The sequence below is a fragment of the Mchenga conophoros genome, linkage group LG10 (genome assembly GCF_057382185.1).
Source record: "Mchenga conophoros isolate Kocher_MC1m ecotype Shallow Benthic linkage group LG10, M_conophoros_male_GT1.1, whole genome shotgun sequence".
Taxonomy (NCBI): domain Eukaryota; kingdom Metazoa; phylum Chordata; class Actinopteri; order Cichliformes; family Cichlidae; genus Mchenga; species Mchenga conophoros.
Window position 1 is genome coordinate 6,826,855 of NC_140535.1, and position 26,636 is coordinate 6,853,490.

General features: G+C 40.8%; 2 protein-coding genes across 2 annotated transcripts; one reads left to right on the plus strand and one right to left on the minus strand.

Moving 5' to 3' along the window:
* The first annotated feature begins 6,469 nt into the window (after window positions 1-6,469).
* Window positions 6,470-7,323, plus strand: h2ax1 (H2A.X variant histone family member 1). Its single transcript, XM_085288315.1, has one exon. It carries the CDS (start codon window positions 6,563-6,565, stop codon window positions 6,947-6,949), a length of 387 nt encoding a protein of 128 aa, XP_085144441.1. The 5' UTR covers window positions 6,470-6,562; the 3' UTR covers window positions 6,950-7,323.
* A 2,105-nt stretch (window positions 7,324-9,428) lies between these two features.
* Window positions 9,429-26,506, minus strand: hyou1 (hypoxia up-regulated 1). The gene is made up of 24 exons (XM_085288312.1): window positions 25,638-26,506; window positions 24,702-24,777; window positions 24,415-24,508; window positions 24,216-24,294; window positions 23,948-24,102; window positions 23,289-23,365; window positions 23,011-23,192; window positions 20,980-21,095; window positions 19,937-20,123; window positions 19,584-19,718; window positions 19,382-19,464; window positions 19,164-19,296; window positions 18,827-19,014; window positions 18,516-18,654; window positions 18,114-18,171; window positions 17,259-17,335; window positions 16,926-17,099; window positions 16,594-16,748; window positions 16,429-16,516; window positions 11,667-11,923; window positions 11,508-11,592; window positions 11,078-11,333; window positions 10,875-10,973; window positions 9,429-10,470 (listed from the first exon to the last, which is right to left on the minus strand). The coding sequence occupies exons 2-24, from the start codon at window positions 24,769-24,771 to the stop codon at window positions 10,421-10,423; spliced, it is 2,937 nt and encodes a 978-aa protein (XP_085144438.1). The 5' UTR covers window positions 24,772-24,777; window positions 25,638-26,506; the 3' UTR covers window positions 9,429-10,420.
* Between the last annotated feature and the right edge of the window lie 130 nt (window positions 26,507-26,636).

Consider the following 26,636-nt stretch of genomic DNA (forward strand, 5'->3'; position numbering starts at 1 on the left):
GCGGCTATGTGCTCGGAGGATCAGGAGGAGGTCTCCATTTCTTCACTGGTTCCTGTTCCTTCATCCCGTAGGAAACGGCGCAGGCGCCATCGTCACTCCTCTCCTCATTCATCTGTTCTGCAACCTGGTCCTGCTGGAGGACCCGAGGGGCCCGTCCATCCATCTGTTCCTGCTGGGGGTTCTGGAGAACCGCTCCAGCTGTCTTCCGTCTCCGCTGGAGGACCCGAGGGGCCCGTTCAGCCACCTGTTCCTGCTGGAGAGTCCGAGGGCCCCGTCCGGCCTTGGTCTGTTGTTCCTGCTGGGGGTTCTGGACTACTCCAGCCGTCTCCTGTCTCCACTGGAGGGTCCGAGAGACCTGTATAGCCTTTGTCGCCTGCAGCGCCACCATTTGCGGCTTCCACGCCGTCGCCTGCAGCGCCACCATCTGTTTCGTTGCCTGCGGTTGCCATGCTGCCATCTGGTCCTGCTTCGTCTCTGCCTGAGGCCTTTGCACGGGCTGGTTTCACTTTGTCTACGCCGGAGGTCTCCGCACCGTCTGTCCCTGCTTGTCCTCGCCCTGTCTGGCCACTTTCCAGGCCGTTGGCTGGACATCATCGCTGTCGCGGCCAGCTGTGTCGCCGCCGCTGCTCTCTGCATGGCCGTCCTGCGGACCTCCTTCGCTTGCCTCGCTGCCGTTGCTTTTCGCACGGTCGGCTTCCTGAACTGCCCAGGTTTGGACTTTTGTGCTGTCAACCTCCAGGCTGGCCCCTGAATTTTTTTGGAACTGTTTTCCTGACCGCCTGCACCTTTTGGCAACCTTTTCTTGTTTGGTTGTTTAGAGTTGTTTTCTGGGCTCCAGTATTTGCTGTTTTTGATTTATAGCACCTTGTGTTTAATTTGTTTAGTTTCCGTGAGTCTGCATTTTGGGTCCACCATTTCTGCCTGCACACAGCCATCACATGACACTCGGCAGATGGAAATGGGGTAAACTAAAACAGTAAAGTTATCTTCAAATAAATATTTCTGCCAATATTAGTAGTTCTCATCATGTTGCTTAGTGTTCATGGGGTATTCTTTCTCATAAGCTTAATTCCAATTACTAACTTAATGTTGTAAGATTGGCATGCAACGTCATAATGACAGCTTTGACTGGGAGCTGCAATCATAGAGAAACTTGCATATGTTAGTTTGGGAAGGGTGGATGGAGTGGGGATGGAGAGAGGAGGTCCAGCCTTTATTTTCCAAAACCAAACCTGACTGTTTCAAACTGACAGCGTGAGGTGTTCTGCAGTAAACTGGACTGACAAAAAGACTTGAGGCCCTGGCACACTTTCTTGTAAGTTAAATGTGTGTTTGTAAGCTAATCAGTTGTTAACATTCCTAGCTAGCTAAGAATGATCAGGGAAGGCCATGTTTGGCAGCTATACCGTGCACATGAATGGATTTACCTTGACTAAAGAAATCACTCTGAGGTTGTGTGTTCATTAAAGTCAGTGATGTAGTTTGGACATTAGAAGTGAGAATTAGAGCCAATAGCAGATGGAAATGCACTGTTATTTATATATAGTCCTTTGACTTTTTACACCACTTTATTCTGAATGCAGGGTCAACTTAGAGTTCAGTATCTTGGCCAGGTCATTGTGGATGATTGGGGTCCTGAACACTTCAGGGAGAGCAGTGTTTACATCCATCACACCTCCAGCAGGACTGGAGGTGTGGGGACATTGTACATGGATAGCAACTGAAAGAGCTGATGTAAAACCTGTGATGCAGTGGGTAAGACTGTCAATGTCCTCCCCATGTGGACTGCAGTCTGTGGTTTCAAAGGGGTTCTTTAGCCTCTGTTTGGAGGGGGCGGCCCAAGATAAGATTCATGCTGAGTTTCTCAAGTCTTTGGATGTTGTGGGGGTACAGGGTGCGCCAAGGTACTGGAGGAGAGTGTTAGCATTCTAAAAATGTTTTGTTGGTGGTAGATACTATGAGGAAAGGGCTCACTGATTTGATTATCAGGTTGTTCATTTTTGTCTTTTGAACTTTGATGTTGTGTTTTGCACCTCAAGGTTACACAGTGTACTTCATTTACTGGCATTTATATTAAGCTTTTATATCAGACCAGGAGCAATTTGGAGTTCACTACTGTGCTCAAGAACAAACTAAATGCAGCTGTTGAATCCAATCCTCTTTCTCAGTTCTTATTTTTCAGTTTCGCCATTTCTTTCCTCAAATCCTCTCCTTGCACCAGAGATCTCAGTGGAGGTTGAGACATGAGGTGAGACGAGTTGAGGCTACTTTAAATGAAATAAAATTATTAAATTAAATTCACAGCATAGTAAACACACAAAGAGCAAATAACTTTTCTTTGAACTTGTACTTGTTGATATCAAAAATAAGCTCAGGTGCATCTTGTGTATTCTGAGCAGGCTCGTGTTGGTTTCATCGTGTTATTAGCAGCAACTGTGACCTGTTTTGTTTAACTGCATGTAAGTAATCACATCTGTGCTGTACTTGACTCTAATCTGGCCAACTGTGGTTAGTTTTATGCATCACCTTTTTGTTTGTTTGTTTTTTTGTTTGTTTGTTTTTTTTTTTTTTTATTGATTATTTTAAATTGAGTTTAAATTGTTTTTATTTTACTGTTTTATTATTTTATTGTTCTATTACAAATTAAGTATATTAATTGTCAATGGAAAATTGTACTTAGTAGTCAGTATAGTCTTTTAATGATATAAGTTTGCATATGGTAGAATACTGCATGTAATCATTTGTGTGTAGAAGTATATAGTTGGTGGCATATTGAAAGAATGTCTCATCCTAGGAGGTCTGTAACATTCTAGGGTGTTCACCCCCACATCCTAGCATGAGAGAGGTCGTACCTTGTCTTATTGTTTTACGGTAGGATTAACGTAGCTATGTCAGTTTTAGTTTAAGTGCTTTTTTTTACATATAGATGAACTGTTGGATTTTCCAGACCAGCAGGTTAAGGGAAGTTGTTTATGGGGCCACACACACACACACACACACCTCCACATTCCAATGTAAGGAACAAACGCTCACTGAAGTATAAATAAAGACCGGGGCAGTTTCTCAGTGCGAGCCTCAGTGCTGGAGGCTGCCTTTGCTAGCAAGAAGTTCTGTGTGTTTCTCTTCTCTGAGTCTTTACTGAAGAAGTGTTTTAGAGTATATTTCTTAACATTATTATAAATTACTAATATACTCTTCTAATATGGATTTTATCTATGTATGGATGTGCACTCACTGCTGCTTTGTTAGGTACATCTTTTCAACTGCTTATTAATGTTAATATCTAATCTATATCATATTCGTATCAGCCAGTCACACGGCAGCACCTCAGTATATTTAAGCATATAGACACATTAGTTAAACCAAGCATTATAATCTGGAAGAAAGGTTATACTGAGTGACTTTGAACATGGCAGTTGCAGGTGGTGATTTGGAATTTTTCCACACAATCATCTCGAGGGTTTACAAAGAATTGTGTGAAATATCCAGTGAGTGGCAATAAAATGCCTTGTTGATTTCAGAGGTCATAAGAGAATAACTGGACTTGCTTCGAGCTGATGGAGAAAGCAATAGTAACCGAAATGGACCGAAAATGAAGCTTAAAACATGAGCTGCAGCTGCTGAAAACCACACTGTTGGCCACTCCTGTCAACTAAGAACAGGAAACTGAGGATACATTTAGCATAGGCTCACCAAAACGGGACAGTGGTAGGTATAAAACACCTTGCCTTAGCTGATAAGTCTCAATTTCTGCTGCAACATTTACATGATCAGGTCAGAATTCAGCATAGATATGCCTTGTATCAACATTTCAGGCTGCAGGTGGCGTAATCGTATCTGATTTTCATTTCCTTTTTACAACAGCCTACCGAGGGTTTGTTGCTCACTGTGTCGATGCACAGTAATATACCCCACATGAATATAGTCTAAAGTTTTGAAGGAACCTTGTTGAATCTGTTAGTACAAATTAAGGCGGTCTGGAAGGCACTAGCAAGGGGTACCTAATAAAGTGTCCAGTGAGCATACACTTTTTTAGCCAAACCACTAAGTTTACTTATTAAAATGCCGATGTTAAGTTTCAAAGCTAAAACAGCACTTACACATCAGCTGCTTTGTGAAATAAATCTATCTTCCATCTTTCATTGCTTGTTGCTGGATTGTCTGCTCATCTCCCCTTGTGTTTGTGAGTCTCAGGTGCCTCATGGTCTGGGTTTCAGGTCTTTATGTTCCATGTACTTATGTTTAGTTGTTTCCCAGTTCAGGTTTTGATAGTTTAGTCTTTGTCTCCCTTTGCTTTTTCGTTTGTGTTTTGTTCTGCCACAAATAAAGGCACGTTTTCAGTTTAAGTTCTGTTCCAGTGTTTGCATTTGGGTCCTCTCATTCTTTCCACTTCATGACAATTAAATACAATAACCATTTTGTAAAGTGAAAGTAAAATGTGTACAAGCTGTGCAAAAAAAAAAAAAAAGACATTCATACTTTAACAAGTCAGACTTAAGTTCCCTACGAAGAAATCGGAGACAAATGAAACACTATATTAAAACATAACAGACCGGTCCAGTGAATTAAGACGTTCAGTGTAAGGCCTGATTCTAATGGAATTCATTCTCTTCATTCTCCAGTGCTGGTGCAAAAATTAAGAATTTGGCAAAGTAAACCATTGAACATGGGGGGGTTCACTAACCCCTAACCCTAACCCTTCCTACTTTGAATTCATTTTTGTGTGATTTGGTGTTTATGCAGTATCTCAGAATGAAAAAAATAACTGTAAATTCAGACATGTCAGATTATGCTGAAAATAATTTTACCAAACAAGGGAAAGTAAATAGTTTTTAAAGGTAAAATGAAAAGTAGTCAAAAATGGCCAGTCGTACCCTGGGCTCCACTACCTTTGCATTGGTGAAAAATGTGCTGATGACAGTGCAGATTTATGACACTTTATGTAAATTTAAGTATGTAACCATCTGATTTTTTTCTAATGAAAAATAGTGTGAAGCTGAAATTAGACTTGTATTTCTAACTGACTGACCTCGTGTTGTGTAGCTGTCTGTAATATACTTATTGGGGTATACATTTTTAGGCAAGGCAAGGCAAGTTTATTTATATAGCACAATTCAACAACAAGGTAATTCAAAGTGCTTTACAGAGACATTAAAAAACAAAAACAAATAAAAAGCATGATTTAAAATTGATTAAAAAAACACTAGATAAAATCAGTAGTTAAAATGTAAGTTTTGAAATTTAAGCTTACAAGTGTGGATTTGGTGTTTTATTCAAATGCAGCTGGGAATAGGGGAGTCTTCAACCTGGATTTAAATAAACTGAGTGTTTCAGCTGATCTGAGGCTTTCTGGGAGTTTGTTCCAGATATATGGAGCATAAAAGCTGAATGCAGCTTCTCCATGTCTGGTTCTGACTCTGGGAACTGATAAAAAACCGGATCCAGATGACCTGAGGGATCTGGAAAGTTCATACTGGGTCAGGAGGTCACTGATGTATTTTGGTCCTAAACCATTCAGAGCTTTATAGACCAGCATCAGAACTTTAAAGTCTATCCTCTGACGGTCAGGCAGCCGGTGTGAAGACCTCAGGTGGTCCACTTCTTTGGTCTTAGTGAGGACTCGAGCAGCAGAGTTCTGAATGAGCTGTAGTTGTCTGACTGATTTTTTGGTTAGACCTGTAAAGATGCTGTTACAGTAATCAAGCCTACTAAAGATGAATGCATGGACTAGTTTTTCCAGGTCCTGTTGAGACATCAGAGCTTTTATCCTTGATATATTCTTGAGGTGATAGTAAGCTGATTTTGTTATTGTCTTAATGTGTTTTTCTAAGTTTAGGTCTGCATCCATCACTACACCCAAATTTCTCGCCTGGTTTGTGGTTTTTAGGTGTATAGATTGAAGTTCTCTGGTGACCTGTAATCGTTTTTCTTTGGCACCAAAGACTATTACTTCAGTTTTTTTTAATGTAACATAAACGTTTAATTATGTGGTCTAAAGAAAATGAGAAAGTTACATACAGTGTTTATTGATGCATTTGATGTATTTCAACCATATTAAATACATAGTACAAAATGTAATGCCTGCTTATGTGTAAAACAATGGCCATTATCTTACCGTGCCATTACACAAGTAAATAACATAGCTCTTTCCTGCTTTTTGCGCCCCCTTCTCTTATGGGTTTTGCTCACGGCCTTCTGGGAGCCTTTTCTGTGGCCCGGGGTTAATTTTGCCGGCTCAGGCAGTTTCTCCGTCGCGTTGACTAAATCCCCAACACAGCACAGCTCAAAATACCGCCTCCTGCACAATCTCCTATTTATAGCATGTCTATGTAAATCTAAGCGTGCCGATCCTTCTTTAGGATTGGGCCATTGCTCATCCGAGGACCTGCATTGGTAAAGGATGTGGTGTGCCATTGGTTCGTGGAGTTCAGTTCCTTTCGTCCAATCGGAGAACGCTTTCTGGTTTATAGCGCTATATTCACGAATGCATTACGTAAAGCTCTAAGGGCGTCATTGTACGGTTGTTATACTGTTTACGTCGTCAATAGCCACATTATCAAAGATGTCTGGCAGAGGAAAGACCGGAGGCAAAGCCCGAGCAAAGGCCAAGTCCCGCTCCTCTCGAGCCGGACTCCAGTTCCCGGTGGGTCGAGTCCACAGGCTGCTGCGCAAAGGAAACTACGCGGAGCGGGTCGGCGCCGGGGCTCCCGTGTACCTTGCGGCCGTGCTGGAGTATCTGACTGCTGAGATCCTGGAGCTCGCAGGGAATGCGGCCAGGGACAACAAGAAGACCAGAATCATTCCCCGGCACCTCCAGCTGGCAGTACGAAACGACGAGGAGCTCAACAAGCTGCTGGGGGGAGTGACCATCGCCCAAGGAGGAGTGCTGCCCAACATTCAGGCTGTCCTCCTTCCCAAGAAGACGGAGAAACCGACCAAGAGCAAGTAAAAAACAGACAAAACAAACTGCCTAGAGGTCTGGATTCAGCCGGGACAAAAGGTTTCCCGTGGGGCCAGCCACTTTTTTTTTAATATTTTTTTTTTGATAAACAACCTTTCGAACGGGGATGGTGTTGCTGTTTCTGCGTTATAACTTACAGTATCGGGACATTTTTATTGACTGTTGTTGCGTTTTTTGGCTCTGGAAAATGGAGGCACTCTGCGGGCTGGGTGGTGATGACGGCCATAGGGGGAAAAAAATCCATTCTTAAAGTGGACCAAGTATGGGCCGGAACATGTTTTAGTTTCGCAATGCTGCTACGTGCAAATGTGTTTTATTGTTTATGTCATGGTGTTTCAATAAAGAAATCTGTTAAGTCTTTATTTTTGTTGTTTTGCTGTTCGTCTCTTCGATGGAACAAACGACAGCTGAGCAGAAATGGCCTCTCTGGCTGTGGTGTTGTGTTCAGGGGTACTAAGTATTTTTTCCCCTCTCTCTTCATTTAGATTCTTCCTTTCACAAAAGAGATTGGCCTTCAGTGGAACAATGCGAGGTGTTTACAAGATTTCACATTGACTAATATGTCAAAGTAGGTTGCTATGAATTTGAGTTCACGTTACTGTAATAAACTAAAAATTTTGTTCTTTTATGATTCATGAACATTTTCTCCCGATTTAAACGGAAGATGTAAATTTCTTGACCCTCCTGTGCTTGAAGTCCTCGTGTGTATGCTGTTGTTCATAAACGCATTAACAAATACACATAGTACACTTGGACTTTGCCAGTATTAGTTCTGCAAGGGCCATTTGAATTGAAAGTGAATGCATTTTCTCAATAATACGTACAATATTTTCAATGTCTGTTTTTAAAATAACCAAAAATGAGAATCAGAAGGATCCTGTAGTTAGCCATATGCTGTTTACAAAGGCTTGGCACGGAGTGTTTAGCTGTTTCATTGCAGCAGGGTATATGTTAACTGTTACTTGGCTCAATATTATTGTCATTAGTATTCATGGAAAACATTTAATGTTATTACCAACATATTCCACTTAAGCTTACAAATATAATGAATGTTTATTACACAAACACAAATTAAAAAATGAAACCTGCCTTGGTCATAATTTAATCTTCAGGGTCCAAACATTTCATAAACTGCACATATAGATGTTTTCTTTGTGGTGAGTCATATATTACACATTCAATACAACAGCCAACCAACATAGTGTTGGAAAATGGTTACAGTTACATGCTGACAACAACACTACTGTGACTGATATTGACATACCAGCAATATTTGATGGTCTCCTAAATATGCCATAAGCCACAGATATGCATAATTCAAGAAAATAAGAGACCACCAGAATTTTCTGTCTGCATATTCTTTTAGCAGATAACCATAAATATTAAAATAAATTGAAGTGAAAACCACGAACAAACACAATATTAATTTGAGCTTTTAATTAGTTCCATATCCATTCATATCTGCTTGGCTCTCTTCCAGTCAGCTGATGACCTCATTGCCCTTGTCCAAGATCTTTTGCTTGTCAGCTGAAGCGCAACAAAGATTGTGTCTCGTGACACAGGATGTGATGTGAAAATCGCTACGTGACACAAGAGCATAAAACCAGCCTTGGAGTGGGTACGGCAGTGTACTCTGGGCATTGGTCTGAAGTGTAAGACTTTCTATGTGGTTTTGACAAATCAGAGCCACAAACCTGACCTGTAGTCTGTTTCCCACCTGATAAAGATCCTGGAGAGAATTATCCTCAGACACCTCCAACTTCTGGTGAATTTCATTTACTGTCCTGGTATTTGTGTGGGAGATACTTTATGCAATGCCATTTTTTGTTGTTTTTTTCCACAAAGTGTGGAAAAAAAACTGCCCTGGGATTTCTGGCCACCAGGGGTGATTTATATATATTCTTAAACCCCTCAGCCAGCCTCAGTTCTTAATGTAATAATCCTAATGACAGGAGGATTCATGTCACCTTTCACTTTGTTTCAGTTTTTGAATGAGCAGCCTCAATAATTACAAACCAAGCCACTTTTAAAATCTTTTCCTTAATTTAGTTGTAAAGGTACATATATTAAACATACACAGTATGGTAAATCAGGGACTATGCAGTTCAACCCCAGTTCAGCCTTACTAAGACACTTACAAAAACTGAGGAACATATACATTACTCTTCAAAGTGTCTTAAAATTACAAACAAAAATATTTTTATTAAGTTTAGGAATACAGGAATCGTTTCCATCTCCCATTCCAAATTTTATTCTTGGTTCCACCCTGATTTCTTTTGCATTATTCAGAGTACAGAGAAGGATATAGCAGACCCAAACCCCTTACTCCCGTGTTCTAACAGGAAAAATGGTGCAAACATGTGCACCACACTGTTATGTAAACAAAAAGCTAAACACTTCTACTAGCAGCTTATATGAAGACTCTGAAAGCACTCAGTGTGACTGGCATCATAAAACAACATCGAAGCACTTGTCAAAAGCTTTATTAGCATCAGTAGAAAACGTCTTTGAAATCCAGCCATATCATGACAGCAGGAGGCAGATGCGTGAACTCACTGTTGAACTGTTAAATCATCACCATTTGGGAGCTCAGTATTTATCTTGTTTTGTCTGCACACACGGGGGCAGTCCACTATCAAAACTAAGGGCCACATAAAGGACACTACCATGTGAATATCTGTAAGTGCTGCTGGTGGATAACATGTCGGAACATTTACCAATAAATAAAATGTCCATTGAGTAGCAGAATTTTAGGAAAAAGGTTTAAAAAAAAAGAAAAAAAAAAAAGAAATAAGCGAGTTGTCCCTGAAGGGCAGGATCCCACCCTCTGAACATTACACTGGATGTTTCTGATAACATTGGATTCAGAATTTTAGCTGAAAAACATAGGGGCTTCCTCTACATTATGTGTAGTTAAAGTTTCAATAAATTAACACATTTTTCATTCTTATAGTTTTACATATGCTTAATATACTAGATGACACTTTTGGCAGCAATTTAAAGGGCCAAAGGAATTATAGGTTGGTGCAAAAACAAGAACACTGTATCCGCTGTGACTGTAACCAAAACTGTTAAGTGCTGCACTAACTTGGTTTGTATATCCACCAACTTAAAACATCAAATATTGTTATTAAAGACATTGTAAACTAGCCAAACAGCTCCCTCTGGATTAGCATTGATAAGATAATGGTGAAAAGGCATTTTGTCAGGAAGAATGCAGTCTGGGGCTTGATTCATGTGAAACTACTTCTCATTTATAGAATCCATGAAGATGAAACACTCAAGTGGAGACAAGGAGCAGAAAAATGTCCAGTTCCTATTCACCGTGTGTCCAGAGGTTCAACAAATGAGTCAATGAGACAAAAAAAAACAAAAAACAAAACAAAAAAAACAGTCTGAGAGAGAAGCTGAACATTTAGACACTGTCAATAAATATTTTTTCTTCTACAGTTCCAGCTGTTATAATTCATCCTCTATGTGGTTTTCAGGTTGGGTTCTCTCCAGTTTTCCTGGAAAAAAGGACAGAGATCGGAACCATAAATATGCAAAACAGTAAAAGCTCCACTATGACCATGTTCTCTCTGCAAGCTGGAGATACAGTGGTGAGTGAGTGAAATTATATTTTTAGGTGTTGAAGTCTGCCGGAGGTGTCTCAAGCCAGCCGATAGATATAGTCTCACCAGCGGGTCCCAAATCTATCCCGGGTTCTACTCGGGAGACACCCACCTCAGCTTGGTTCTTGGTCAAAGTTTGTATACATGTGGTCACAGGTGGATCATTAGTTAATCAACTACATTTGATTAGGAGGATCTGACTGCTACTTTGGCTTCCAGTTTCTATGGAAGCAGTAAGATTGTCAAACCATTAATTGGCTCCATTAACTAACACTAATTAACAGGTGTGGTGTACAAACCTGTAGTTGCGGATTCTTCTTTAGGTTGTGACTGGCTGTCGAGAGTACTCTCAGTGGATGGGGTTTCATCAGATGGTATCTCTTCTGAACTTCCTGTATCTAAATTTAAGAAAAAAAAAGATATAATGAAGTTCTTTTAATACACTTCTAATTAGTTTAACAGAATAATGGGGAAAGAATGTGTGTTTTTCTGTTTGACCCACCACTCTTGGTGTCTGTGCTTTCCTCTATAGGAGGGCTGACATTTTCTTCAGCTGTGCTGTTAGCCTTGCTGCTTTTATCTGTGCTTGTACTGTTTTTGGCTTTGGGTTTAGGCTTGGCAAACTTGGCCTTGTTAAACAAGTAGTTGACCTCTCGCTCAAGAAGAGTCCGTTTGGACTCTATGTCTTTGGACAACAAGACCGGTCGCTCTTTTGGAGAGCGTTTCTCCTGCTCTGCTGTCGTCTCGTTCTTCCACACCTAAAGTAAGCAGAGGTGACTTCACACACGAAGCTCAGTTATAAACATAGCAACAAATTCAGCCCATGTGAACAGGCATGTAAAGTCTGGGCGAGAAACCCTGGATTTCTCTCAAGAGGAAAGGCTTTTCAGATACACAGGCTTTCAGGCAAGAAAAAGCTTGTCACCACCTACCATTGTTTCATTGATGACTTTTTCTAGCATGTTTAGCTCGACGTCAGTAAAGATCTGATCATCTTCTGGGATCAGCCTCGCACTCCTTTAAGAGAACAAAAACTCAGTCAACGACTGGCTCATGACTAACTTTACATTTCCTTCCTTCTAACCACTTACTTTAAGAAGAAACTGGAGCTATTGAGCAGGCTTTCCAGGCGGGCCAGGTGCTCCGGCCACTTGCGTCGTTCGTCAACCCTGAAAAACATGTCCTTGCACAGGCTCTTCAGCTGAAAGAGTTTTTCTCTCAGCTGTTTGGTGGTGGCAGCATAGCCATCCTCATCCATCCACTCAGACACCTCTTTCAGCTTGGCTGAGATCTGTTCCTGCTCCTCCTCGGTTACCACCTGCTGGTAATCCTCCTGGTACAGCTTGTCCTGGAAAAAGAGCATACTGAACCCTTACATGGGGAAAAAGAATTTAATTTCTTATTTTGTTGTATATTTGTTTTTAACTTTGAAATTTTCACTCTAGTCCTAGTTCCCGGTTGCTTCAGAGCAGGGGTGTCAAACGTACAGCCTGGGTGCCACATAGTTTCATATGTCAGTTATTAATCGCTGGTATACAAGTCTTTAGGTCTGCTGAGAATCCATGCAAGTGGGGGTGGGACTTTATTTTGATGGACACACCATGTGCCCAGTCAGACTCAAAGTCAGACTGGGATCATACCATTATGTGAAAGAAGGAGGGGCAGACATTCTGAAGACAGCAAGTATAGTAGTACCAGCCAGGTACACAGAGAGATGGGGGGCCAGATTTAAATGCAAGCGTGTTGGGAAAAAGTGAAGAAACAAGCAAAAACATAAAATTAGCAGCATCTGGTTGCATGTCAATGATACAGAGTGCCTGAGTGTCTAAGTGAGTCTTCATAGGCCTGAATGTGCGCTTGAAGTTATTTGGAATTCCTAACTTGCGCGATCTGTGCTCACCGCACACAGACACAAATGGACTTGTAACTGTATTTACAGTTTTTCTTAATGATTAAAACTTCCCATATGGCCATTCGCACTAAACAAAGTAATTGAGCAATAAACAATTAACTTATTGAAACTCAATGCTACCCAGTACTGGGGGCGAGAGGGAGAACATTAGGTTAAACGGAATGTTCCATATCTCTATATATTTAAATATAGACGTGTGGTATCCACAGAAACTTCAAAATCTCAGCAACAAAACCATTTCAACAACCACCAAACAGGTAAAACACCAAACGATTAAAGAGCAGGAGATTCCATAAAAAGACGTAAACACGATCCACATGTCTGTTTACCGGTGCTGTAAGCTGACATCTCACAGATTCTGAAACTGCAGGTTTCATCATTCTTAGACCAAAATTCACTGAACCAGCAGCAAAGGATGCCAATTTGGCATAATTTGTGAAACACTGCTTGCAAAAGCTATGTCTCTAATAAAACCTTTCTAACTTTGTGAAAAACAGACTATAGAAATTTCAAGTTTTTTTTTTCCACAACTACAGTTAAAAAAACAAAAAACAAAAAACAAAGCTGGGCAGCTTCTGGGCAGTGAGCTACCAGAACTTTTTCATGCTGGCAGATTTCTACCTTTGTCACAGCAGCTTTTTCTTCATTATGCAGAAAAACAATTAAACATGTAACTTCTTTACACTGACAGTGACGAGAGTTTCACTGGTCCGGCCTGCTTAAGATCGAAGTGAGCTACATGTGGCCCACCATGTAAAATGAGTCTGACACCCATGCTTTAGGGTTAATACAGAAACTTGAAATAACCTCTTGTGTACATTCATGCATGTGTCTGTTTTCTCACTTAATGCTTTATTTTTAAGAGTGCCTGTTCCTTATGCTTTACTTTTAGTTTTGCTTCCCTTTCAGCCATATGTCCCTCTCCCCCGCTGTCACACGTTCTATGTATTTAGAGTCTTGTTCTTTGTCTGAATGCCAGTTCATGTGGACCCACTGTGTTGTTTCTATAGATTATAATTCTGCCTGCCTGTGTTCGTGTCCTATATTTGAGCTCTCACTCCTCACACTCCACCTAATGACTGTACACTCTGCTCAGAATGGACCCAGTGGACGCAGCATCCGAGGAGTTTCAAAATCAGTTTCTCATTCTCCTGGGATGGTGGCTATGTTCCTTCTGCATGGGCTGCAAGGAAGAAGTGGGGCAAAGAATTAGCATCCTGCTACGCTCCTGCCCCCAGCAGATATTGCCAAAATGGTAAGAGGAATTTGTTTTCATTCTTTTATCCCTGTTGCTGTAAGAGCGGCCCTGCACTCAAGCTTTGTCGTTGTCAGCCATCACCTTCACATCTCAAAAGACACAACAGCACTCTGCTTGGCATCTTAAAACCCATCTATATGCTTTATCATGACACAGTCTTAGTCTATTTTTTACCTTGTTTAACTTCTTTTTTTTAGTTTTTGTTTACCTTATGTTTTTATTTTGTTGTAAGGTGACCTTGAGGGTCTTTAATAAGGCTACCACAAACGATTAGTTGACTAGTCGCCTTATTTTTTCTGAAAATGATGTGCCGCGGTTCTCGCCGGCTCTAGCGAGCCTTGACTCCGTTGGAGGAGTCTACAAATTTGGACAGCCTTCGTCACATCGCTGTGACGTAATAGGCCTTGGGAGGATGCAGCCCCCACTGTGTCCAAATTTAGGGGCCACATCCTTCAGCTTCAAACAAGACATCACATATTTGCAAAAATGCTCCGACGTTTTTGGAGACGTCTGTTACCCACCAGCTCAATAGCTAGTCAGGGCGAGAACAGCGAACTCCCGGCACATCGTTTTCAAACTCCCCGCGGTCTTTCGCTACTCAGGTTAAACATGAAATATAAGTCACTTAGATAACCTAAAAATGTTATTGTTTGGCTTTTTTCAGTATTTTATTTCTTTGTGAGTAAATCGGTTTGGCTGAGATTACAGCTGAACAAACGTCAAACTGATTAAACAGAAGTGTGAGATGATCGAGAATTTACGCAAATGTCCTGTTATATTTTAGATAGCAAGGAGCAGACGGCTGAGTTTATTAACCCTTTAAAGCCGGTCGGAGCGGGCACGCTCCGTTTTGCATAACTATTTTTAAATCCCGGTAGCACTGCAACCACGTAAGCTAGCGCAATAATTTTTTTTGCATATGAAACCGGAGGAGTTGTACTTACATCTTATGCCATCAGCTTGTCCTAAGTCAGAGTTTCCTTCCACATATAGCTTTGCAAAAACTGAATAAAAAGCACTTGCAGCCAGAGATGGGCAGTAACGCGTTACTTGTAACGAGTTACTGTAATCCGATTACTTTTTCGAGTAACGAGTAAAGTAAGGGATTACCATTGCAAAAACAGTAATTAGATTACTGTTACTTTCCCGTAAGCACACTGCGTTACTAAAACCGTGATTTTCTTGCGAGAGTGTCTCATGACAGTGACGTAAGCGAGTGCGACGTTTGTGGCAACAGCTGTGTGCAGATGAACAATGGATAATATATCGAGTGCGGGAGAGAGTATGAGCGTGCAGCGTTTAAAGCGTGGAAGTACTGACCTTACTTTGAGTTTGATTCCATAAAAAGTGACAAAAACATTAGCGTCCGCTGATCACTGCGTGGGAAGAAAACTTCTTTTTACAGCGAAAAAAAACCCCTTAACTTCCGAGCAAGCACCTAGTGCCCTACGACGTAATGTGAAATTCAGAGAGAAACTCGCGGATTCTTCAACTGACCGCTGTGGCACACCTGCACCCTAACCTCCGCCTACGCCACTCCTGCTTTATAGGTGAGAATAGAGCAACAGAACCGCTAGTCTTTGATTTTATATATTTTCTGCTGTGTTTTACTTGCATTTATTTGAAAGAGTGAGTGTAAACACAAAAAAATATTTTATTTTATGTGCTGGAATGTGCAAAAATTAGGTTTAAATGTTAAACAAATTTCTTCCAGTCAGTGAATGTTGCATATAATTTAATTTTTGCTTGATGCATAAAGTTAAAAGATTAAAACTAATAAAACAAGTTTAAAAAAAGAGACTTTTCCATTTGATTACATTTTGTATGATGAATTGTGCAGAAAAAGTAGAATGTAGAAAGTAGATCTATCGCTTTATCACCTCTTCAGGTTGTAAATCGTGTTTTTAAAAAGTAACTAAGTAACTAAGTAATTAATTACTTTTGAAAATAAGTAATCAGTAAAGTAACGGGATTACTTTTGGGGGGAAGTAATCAGTAATTAGTTACTGATTACTTTTTTCAAGTAACTTGACCAACACTGCTTGCAGCAACAAAAACATAATATTCCAGGAACACTTTGCCGATCCGATCAGCTGTTTGTAACACTTCCTACGTCCATCAGCGCGAACTATCGCATGTCCGCCATGTCCTGCCCGAAACCAGAAGTGACGTCATTTTGCGGAAATGTAGTTTTTTACCATCAGGGCCTATACTGGTGTTTTTAAAAATTATGTTTGACTTTATGACTTTCTGTGTCGTTTCTGGGATGCTTAGGACTCAGAGTTTCATAGCCACACCCCTGCACTCAAACCCTGCCTATCAACAAGCCATTCACCTCACCACTAACCAGCTCTTCACCACCACTGCTGCCTCCCTCCCAGTCTAGAGAGTGATGTTCTCAACAGCAGAAGCAAAACCATCAGTCCATGAACTACAACATCACTTCCAGCAAGCTTTCTTCAGCCCTTCCGGACCTAGCTCAGTATCAGAAGGTCCAAAAGCTAACATGTTTTCAGCCTTCATGTCGCCATTCCCTAACACAAAAAAGTTTGGAATCAAAGTTCCTGGGTGATGGCCAGGGAGAGGGAGGGCTGGGGTATTTCTGTGTGAATGTCAGATAGAAAACACTTGCAGTAAATAAATAAACATAAACAGGTACACACAGGATGTTCATGTTGTTTACCTGTGTCTCAAATATAAAAGCTTCCAAGCTGTTGAGTGTTTTCTCTCGTTCCTGTTTGGCCAGATCTCGGTCTGTCAAATCCTGCAGTCTGAAATCACACAAAGACTCCTTTAGCTGAGAAAACCAGGAAACCAAAACAGAAAATAAATGAAAATCAAGCTGTACTTTTTCTTAGAGGATGTCAGGTCATCGGCCGTGGGATCAACAATGTCATTGATAAGGAGTTCCAGTGTGATTTCTTCAGAGATTTTGCTCTTTTTCTGAGGTCTGGCCTTCTTCTCCACCTCAGTGTTTACAGATTTGTCTCCGTCTTTTTCCTCCTTCGCCGGGAGACAGATGGGTAATATCAATAACAGCTTTGTGAAGGCTAATCTCTCATGAATATACATTTTCACCAAACACTACACAAAATTTTAAAAAGGTGCACAGGCAGATAAATGTCAGCATTTGAATTCAGACCGAGGCATTTCACAGAGTATTATAAATGAAGCTCTTACCTTGGCCTCGGTCGTGCTTCCTGCCTCTTTGGCTTTTTCTTGGTTTTTGTCTTCACTTGAATTCTTCTCTGAATCACTGGGTTTCTCACTGGTAGCCTTGTCTTTGTGATTCTCATCCTTGCCGTCCTCATCCTTGCTGTCCTTCCCAGATTCTGGAGGTACTTCCTCCTCATCCTAGGCACAACAAATCAAGAGCCAATGCCATGCCGACCCTTTGCTCAGTGTTGGACAACCATTTATGTTCTTTATATAATGGTAAAGTTAAATCACACTTGGCAAGAACGTATTAACATTCCTAGACCAGCATGTATTGCTTTTTATAGGTGACGTTACCTGAACAGGTTCAGTTACATTTGGAGCAGGTTCTGACGATCCTCCTCCAAACAAAGTGGAAATGGTGTTACCGAGTTCTGGAAGACAGCAAATCGTTCCCTCAGTTAAATACGACAACTCACACGCTCTACAATATAGGCCATTGCAAAAGTACATACGATGTCAAATCAATCAAAACGAGCAGAACTTCCTGTGTGCTGCATAACAGAAGTAGTGAAACATAAGTGAGTGGAAAAAAAAAAAAAAAAGGAGTTAATGATGGACAAGAGCAGTGAGTCGCCAAGGAACGAGGGTTCTCATCTACAGGTGTTTGCAGTTATTCTATAACAGACTTTAGGTCACTCAATAAAAGTAAACGTATTAATTTTTATCTTAACATCAAAAATATTTAAGATGATTAACTTTTTAATTAAAAATGACCTGGCTGCTGGAGTGCATAAACTCCTCTGCTATGACTGCAACTGATAAAGCTGGTCTTAGCGCTAATAATTTTGAACAGTTACTGTTACTGACACCAAAGGAGTCCGAGCTGTGACTAAATACTAGCTATCACATTAGCATAATGAGCAAATAAGGCAGGAAGCAGAAAGTAAAGGGCACAGAGTCTTAATCAACTTATGTGCTAAACATCAGCAAGAATCCAACAATTTAACTTCTCTGTCAAGCTACATTTTTCTACTTTGTAGTAGAGAGCTTTTTATGTAACAGTATCAGATGCTTGTGTCAGCTTTAACTGGATGTCTGGCTGCAGTCAAAGTTTCATCACAAGATATCAGTCTGGGGTTAGTCCCCTCATGTTAGCAGTATGAGTTGAGAATGGATTCAAGCACTGGCTCATGTTTGCAAGAAACCTACTAGTTAATGTTGATTCCTCCTCTTTCTCCTCTACCACAGTCTCAAAGACAGACTCCACCTGTGTATGAAAATGACATTTTTTTAAACATTGGTTTGCTTAAATATCACAAAGTTTTTCCATTAACACTGAAAGCTGTTATGTGAGCATGGAACGTCAATCCTCCCATGTTTGGATTTCACATTTGGAGTCCAATGTTTTGGCTTGAAATTCATCAATCCTAATTACCAACATTACAGCCAAAGATTAAAAAAAAGGAAATCCACAAGCACAGTTATCTTCTTTTAATAGTAGTTGCAAATGATAGTACAGTAGTGAAATGCTTTGTTGAAACTCTGCCAGGAGGAGAAGGCAGAACTTGAATAAGTGACTGTCGTGAGGCAGCTCATGTTAGTTTAACTGACCCGGTCTAGCAGGAGCACTCCACTTTCATCCATGTTGAAGTGGGCTTTAATTCCTTTCGACTCTGCATCTGCATGCTTCTGAAAACTACTCCCCACTCCAGACAGCTTGACTGTGGTCAGGTTCAGAGAGCCGAACACACTGTGACACACGAGCAAGAAGCACACAGTTTTGCCTTACACTTGCATCCAATTAAAGCGTGAGGGCACACACTGATGGGATGGAATACATTTAAATATCTTCTTTTTATGGGGTTTTGCCATAAACTGTTAAAATGAACCTCATTTCATAGTATTTTTCAAAGAGTTCCAACCTGAGGTCTTCCTGACTGAGGAAGCTGAGGTCACCGTAGTTGATGTTGAAAACAAAGTCATCGTTGTAACGGTTGAATGTAATGACCTTGCGCTGGGGGTAGGTTGCCATCCTCTGGAACAGGATGCGTTTGTTATGTTTCAAGGTTTTGACACTTTCCTCCTCCTCCACCTCCCGGGTAAACTCCACCTAATACAATGAGATGTCACGCAGTCAGTGTTGACATGGATTTTACTCCGAATTTCTCATTACTCTAATCAGACTAATCAAAGCTCAGTTAAGTATGATTGTACTCATGATGCACTCAGTTTGAGGCAGCAGAGGACCTGAATGCTGACCTGAATGGGGAAAACAGCTGCATCTCGAACCAAGAAAGGTTTGACCTTAAAAGCCTTGCTCAGGGCAGCGGCCTGGTACACTGCACCCATGGCTGCTGCCTCATCTGCATTGATGTTCTTCCCCAGTTCCTCTCTGCACGTAGAGAAAACAAACTTAGTATAGTTTGGAAAATTAAAATTTTGAGAATGATGGAAACATCTCTATGGACAACACTTACTTGCCCACAGCTTTAAGGAGCACTTCCTGGACCTTTGGCACACGAGTGGAGCCTCCTACTAAAATCACCTGCTCAATATCCTCCTGTTGTCACAAACATAAAACGTCTAATAGTCTGGTGATGACAGAACTTCTAATTCTGTTGTTGTATCCCATGTTTGGAGCCAAATCCGCCCACATCCTGTCACGTTGAGCATACTGACCAGTTTCATCTCTGCAGCAGTCAGGGCATCCTGCACTGGCCGAGGCACTCTTTCAAACAGATCGGCACACAGTTCTTCAAACTCACTCCTGGTCACCTTAGCTTTGAAGTCAATGTCATCCATCAAACCTTCCACCTGGGTAATTTAAAAAAAGAAAAAAGATAAAGTAAGAAAGTGCAAGATTTCTGCGAGTTTAAGAGTGCAGTGTGGATTTCAGATTTTGAGATTCTGGCAAAGCGTTTTCATGTGTTGCAGTTTATCACAGTGACTTTAGCTACAACATAGACCATTACAATGACATACGCAACCGGTAAGACGGAGTGAGTGCTTGAAGTTCCTGTCTCTGGACTCACCTGGGCCATGAAGTCTACATTTGCACTCAGCACAGTCTTGAGCCTCTGAGCTTCTTTGAGAAGCTTGGCCATAGCCCGGTGATTTTCCCGCACATCTTTCTTGCTCTTCTTTTGCTCATTGAACAGTCTGGCCAGGTGGTCACGAAGTCGCAGGTCCATCTCAAAGCCCCCCAAACCCCGATCAAACCTTAAGTTAGAACACATTTGCACACTTTAGTCTGGATGGATGTAAAGTAGGCAGTTATTTTATAGAGCAAATTACAATTTAATAGTTTTAATACTGACCAACAAATACAAAACCCTTTCTAGTTAGTAACAGCTACAACATGATAAACAAGCAAACGCATGAAGCACCAGCTCCCTGTATTCCAACTCCTGCCACTGCGGTGTCAGAGAACTTCTGCAGATGGCAGATATACTGGAAATCAGAGGCGTACAATGGAAACAGTACTGTCCTGTTTCCATGCAGCAGATAAGTAACAGCCATACCTACTCTATACTTCGACACCAAACTCGCTCATCTATGTCTTTTTGGACTTTGTAAGGTAAAAACCTTACAATATCACAGAAAAACTGAACAATCAGACGAATCCCTGTGAGCAAGCACTTTAGCGTCATGGGGAAGGAAAAACTTCCCACTGATGCCAAATAAACAGGTGGTTATTAACGTTAAGTGGAAGTAAAATGATCAGAAGTATGAATGAGTAAGATGACCACTGTACATTTTATACATATCCCTGTACATTTTGTACGCATCTCCATACAATTTTTGTTACCTGTATATACGAACTTCAGTTGCTTATGTATAGAGGACCATTTTGTGTCTTCTTTTTATATTTTATATTCCCCTTGCTATAAGAGCTGTGTAACACCGAAATTTCTTATCCGTGGGATAATAAAGGTTTATTCTATTCTACTCTAGTTCCAAACTCCTTTAGTTTAGGTATATCCAAGTTTTTTTCTTGTTCGACCATTATCAGAATCAACTCTAATATCTGCTTCTCTGTCAGTGGCAGTGCCGCTGCATGGATCAATGGACTCACCCAACACCTCGGATCTGTAACTGGGGCTGAGTCCCGGACTCCTTGGTTTTGACAGTCTGATAGGTAACGATTGTGGCAGTGGTGCTGCCAGAGCCCATATCATAAAACATCACATGCTGGAAGGGAACGAGATCAGGCTTTCAGCAGTTTGTAATCACTCATCACATTTTTAAACAACATCAAATATCACCTCTGATCAATCAGCCCTGTAGTCAGACTTTTTCTGAGATTAATAAAGTTTTATGAAATAAATGAAATCAAATCAAATGGAAAGGGAATTTTCCAGACTGCAAGTTGTCATATAATTGGAGATAGAGCAGGGCGATATGGCCAAAAATATTTATCACGATATATATTTGAAAATTTGCGATAACGATATAACCGACGATATAATTGATGCCAGACAAAATACAACTCCACAACATTACTAGCGCAAAAAGACAACCTTCCATTTATTTTCACTTAAACAAGAAGCTGGTTTTTATGTATATTAAAGCTTTATAAAAATGTAACAGTGCAAATTCAAATTCCTTGCTGAAAGTTTAACCAAAAGGCATTTCCAGTAGAAATGGGCTGACATATCCTGAGCATAACCATGTATAATATCCACTGAAGTTAAAAAGAGGTGCTTTGCAACATTAAACTGCAGTGTGCAGTACGCATTTTTCGGACCATAAGGTGCACGGGATTATAAGGCACATTAAGCGAAACAAAGCAGTCAGATAAATCAAACTTTATTAAACTCATTCTTCTTGCTTCCTCCACTTCTGTACCATTGATTCATTAATGTTGAATTCTCTGGCAGCTGCTCTATTCCCATGTTGTTGCAGTATATTAATGACTAACCTCGTATTGTGGATGGATTATCTCAGTTGTTCTCCTGACTGAAGTTTGGTCCGTTTACAGCATCCTGCCATGCGATTGCATTTGTCTCTAACCATGAAGAACCTTCACGTTAACTTTTATAAGTGGAAAAGTGTTAGTGTTCGTCCTCCAGCTTCACTGTTTATGTTATGCTAACATAGCTGTGTCGCTAGCGATCACGTAGCACATCATTATATACCAGCTAGCCCAACTTCAGTAACCCTACAAACGTCACTGCTGTTTAGTTTCCTGTCTTCATTTATGTTGGAAGTGATAGCAGAGCTGTACGTTTGATTTTTTTCAGAAATCTCTCAGTCAGAACATGTAATATCATGCTTAGGTAACTAGCGAAACTAGCGAGCTAACTTCCGCTAGCTTCCTGCTAACTTCTAACTCCGTTAAATGTAATAACTTTTGTTTTCATGGATGCCTGGAAGTTAAACTTTATAGTTACACCTGGTAAAGCAGCAATGCTGATCGTTTTATTAAAGATGAAAGAATTTAGACAGTTTTTAACTCTAAGTGATGCTGAAGTGTTGCATACGGAGTTTAGGACCCAGATTACTCCCAGATTTAAGAGCATCTTAGTCCGACAAATACGACAATAACAACGGCCGCTTGCATGTTCTGCAAAAAAATGTGCTTTGTTGTGTATCTGACGGACAAACACCAAACCAGTTCCACATCACGGAAGTTGCACCATTTTTACAAACCAATTCTGGTTCATCTATTTCACTCAACAATCGGCCATGTGCGTATGAAAACAAAGGCACTGCGCATGCGCGTTTTACTCCCATTCTATCGCGATATTTCATTTTCCTATCGTTGCCTAACATTATACCGGTATTACCGTGAACGGTATAATATGGCCCAGCCCTAATTGGAGATGTTGCTAAATCTAGTGTACCTAAAAGCTAAAGCATGAGAGACGAATCTGACATGATCACGACACAATACAAGCTCCAATCTGAGGAATAAGGATCTTTCTGCAAGTGAGGAAAACTCCAATTGCTGAATGTAGGAAGATCTACTCGAAGAGTAGTTGTTGATTATGATTGCTTATTTGCAGTGTCCGCAGAGATCGCCAGTTGGTAGTCCACGTATGTAAAATGTGTTGGTAGGATGAGAGTTAATGCATGTATTTAGGTATGAAGCTTGAACCTTTACCTTAGCTGTGCTGTCAATATCTTTCCTCCTGAAGACCCCATAGTTTAAGGCCACGGCCGTGTTGTCATTGATGAGCTGAAGGACCTTTAGACCTGCAATGTGTGCAGCATGCAGGACTGCCCTGCGCTCTGCCTGGTTGAAGAAGGCTGGGACAGTGATCACTGCATCTTTGATTGTCTGTTCTGTGAATTGAAGAGAATGTTTTTATTTTTTAATATGTCCTGAACATATGTGAACATGCCTCACAATGATACATCATCTGCGTCAAGCAAACTAACCTGCAAAGTCCTGAGCCAGTCCACGAGAGTAATTAAGGACCATCCCCAAGAGCTCCTCTGGTGTGTACTGCATTTCTCTGACAGAAACATAATACACTTAGGTGAGCCTCACTAGGAGAGTGTTGTGTTTCTGGTAATAACCGATTAATAACATCGGTAAAATTCTGGACTGATGTGTTAGGCCAGGGGTGGGCAACTCCAGGCCTCAAGGGCCGGTGTCCCTGCAGGTTTTAGATGTGTCCTTAAACCAACACAGCTGATTTAAATGGCTAAATTAGCTTCTCAACATGTCCTGAAGTTCTCCAGAGGCCTGGTAATGAGCTAATCATTTTATTCAGGTGTGTTGACCCAGGGTGAGATCTAAAACCTGCAGGACACCGGCCCTCGAGGCCTGGAATTGCCCACCCCTGTGTTAGGCAGAACTCTCAACAACAAAACACAAAATCAGGTAATAATTTCTGGAGGAATGGCATTGACCAGTGAAATTCCAGAGATCCAAGAATCAATGTCAAAGCTGTGAAGCCACACTGGTAGCACACAATAACACACTTTTGGTGTTTACTTTACATCTGTTCCTAGTGTATACAGATTTTGTAATATGAATATGCGTGAATGTGTAGTGAATAAATAAAAACAAGGTAGCATATAAAGAGGCTCACTCTGAGTTTTTAAAGTGGACAGTGCCTCTCACTGGGTCCTCCTGCAGATGGTGTTCAGGAAAACGTTTCTGGTAGAGTGCCACCTGGAGGTTCTCATGCTTTTTACCCAGGAGGCTTTGGAGATGTCTATAAACACTTTTGGGGTTCTTGACGGACTGAAATGTGGTACAAAGCATGGAAACATTAACAGCATACATGGCAATATCTGAATATGCAGTTGTGATTTAGCCGATTAAGTCAATTCTGGAAATTTTAGAAGAAGTCTTACTACTCCCATTGCACTGTCTCCAAAAAGTCTCTCGTTCTCCTTGAGACATACAACTGTGGGTGTTTTCCTCCTCGACTCCCTGATGGAAAAGACAATACATACAATGGTAGCAACGCATGCTTTTCTTCTATTTTTGAGCATATACAAGAAATAAGGAACGCAATGGTGCCATTTTCTCTATTTGGGAATGTGCTCTCACTTGTTTAGAACAATCTCCATTGGCACGCCAGGTTTAACTATTGCTATTTTCATCCACTCGCTGCCCAGGTCAACTGACATGACAGCCACGGTCACTGGAGACAAAAAGATCAATTGTTAAGTAAAGCAGGCAGACAGCTAACACCTACCTACAGTGTACTTTTTCTATTCCACTGCATGTGTTCATCAATGAGACCATGTTTCAAACTGTGCTGCTTTTAACAGTAACCTATGGTTACTGTTAACCTTAAGTACCAGAAGAAAAGTCAAGCTAAATTATTATGTTACCTATGTGAGAAGGGAACATTGCCAGAACAAGACAGAAGAGAGCAGCCGGCACCAGCTTTCTACCCTCCATCACTAGCTGTAAAAATCAGAAAAGGGAAACATTTTAGTAAAAAAATAAAGGCATTAGCAGAACTGATATATACCCTAGCTGGTCCTAACAAGTATCCTCACATAAGCTTTAAGATGTTCTTTTGCTCATTTATCCTATACTTTTCTTGAACGTTTTTCAACTGTAGAGTATATGTCTTGATAAAACAGACTTGTTTTATCTGCTGTGTGTCGGTTTTTAAACAACTGTCCAAAAGTTTTAATGTGTCCTCGCCTGGTGATGACCTTGGCTTAAGGATATGAAAAACATGTATTGCACCTGATTCCACCTACTAAGGCATACACTATTCTGAACACGTGGCATTAATAGCATTATCAAACAGTGTGCTGAAGCCACAGCTTCAGATCCACACAAGTACCTGCACAATGCTTTTGTTAAAGGGAGAAAACAAAAAGGAACACGAATAGAAACTTCTAGTACCCATCGAGATATGACACATGAATGAAAAACGGATGTACACCAGAAAGCCTTACTTTTTCATTTTATTACATATTAATACGCCACCGCTTTTTTAGCTTTTCCGAACCTCTATACGTGCTGGCTAACGATAAGATGACCAACACGCTCCTGACCATTACAGAGCCAGGTGAGATACACACCAGTAAACGGTCTACTCAAGTACAGCTGGACCAGAAGTGTACGCTCTAAACAAAAGTACCGATACGCTGATACAAAGACCACTAACAGAAGTTGAAGGCTACAGTTAGCTAGTATACTGTCTGCAAAACCATCACTATAAAAGCATACATTTATCGATATAATGCTACAGCGCTAGCATTGAATCAGTCTTCAGTCGGCACAAATAAAAGTGAAAGACACCAACATACTGTGCTTTTCCAGGCGGGTTATGAGGTTAGTTTCTCGGTTGGTATCTTTATTCAGAGCTTCTTTGTTGTCACACTCGGTAGTTTTGGTTCCCCTTATCACCGGCTTGTTCTCAGTTGTCGGGCCCGGAACGCGGCGTCACCTCATTGGATCCACTGAAGCCGCGACCGGGAGAAAAACTGTGGTCAAGTTACTTAAAACCAAGTATACTGTAACCGGTTACCTTTTGGGATGAAAACCAATCGAAGACTGACGATAAAGCGACCGAGCGCAAGTTATTAGTTTTTCCCTACAGTTGATTGAATTGGAAATAAAGAACACATTTATATTTATATATTAAAATTGTTATCATTGACATTTTCTAATTTCGCAGGGGGGGTCGTATAAAGTTGGTGTTATTGATTAAAGGAGCTGAACTAGTTATGTGCTCTTGTTATGAAGGAGACACCTCTAAGCTTCCGGTAATTACTTTCCACCGTCTTGACGACTGGTCCCAATGTAACGCTAGAGCCTGCCCACCGTGTTCCACGCACTGCTTAGTGATTGGTCCACGCGAAATCCTGAACCCAAATCTCGATCCCATTGCTACACGTCAACATAGTGGGCGTATCCGGAATGACGCAATTTCCAGGTAAAGCGTGAGCACGCCACGTGCCTCCATGGAATAAACTGTTTTATTGACAAAAGTGAGGACATTTTTGTCAATTTTTTAATAAACTTTATGTTGTTTGCTCTCACAATGGCTGTTTTAATGTCTTCATGTGTGATTTTAATATATACCCTATAGAAATCCGCATGCATGCATGGAAGTCAGTTGCAAATTACTACCTGATGTAGGAAATAGAATTAGTGGTTTATAAGGTGCTTGTGTACAAAAGCTGCGTGCCAAGTCCAAATGATGAACACTTCAAAGCGAACAACATACATCTACATACTCAGAATGCCATAAACAGTAATGTCAAAGAGCAATGTTGACAGTTTAAAGGTTACAGAGCACACAA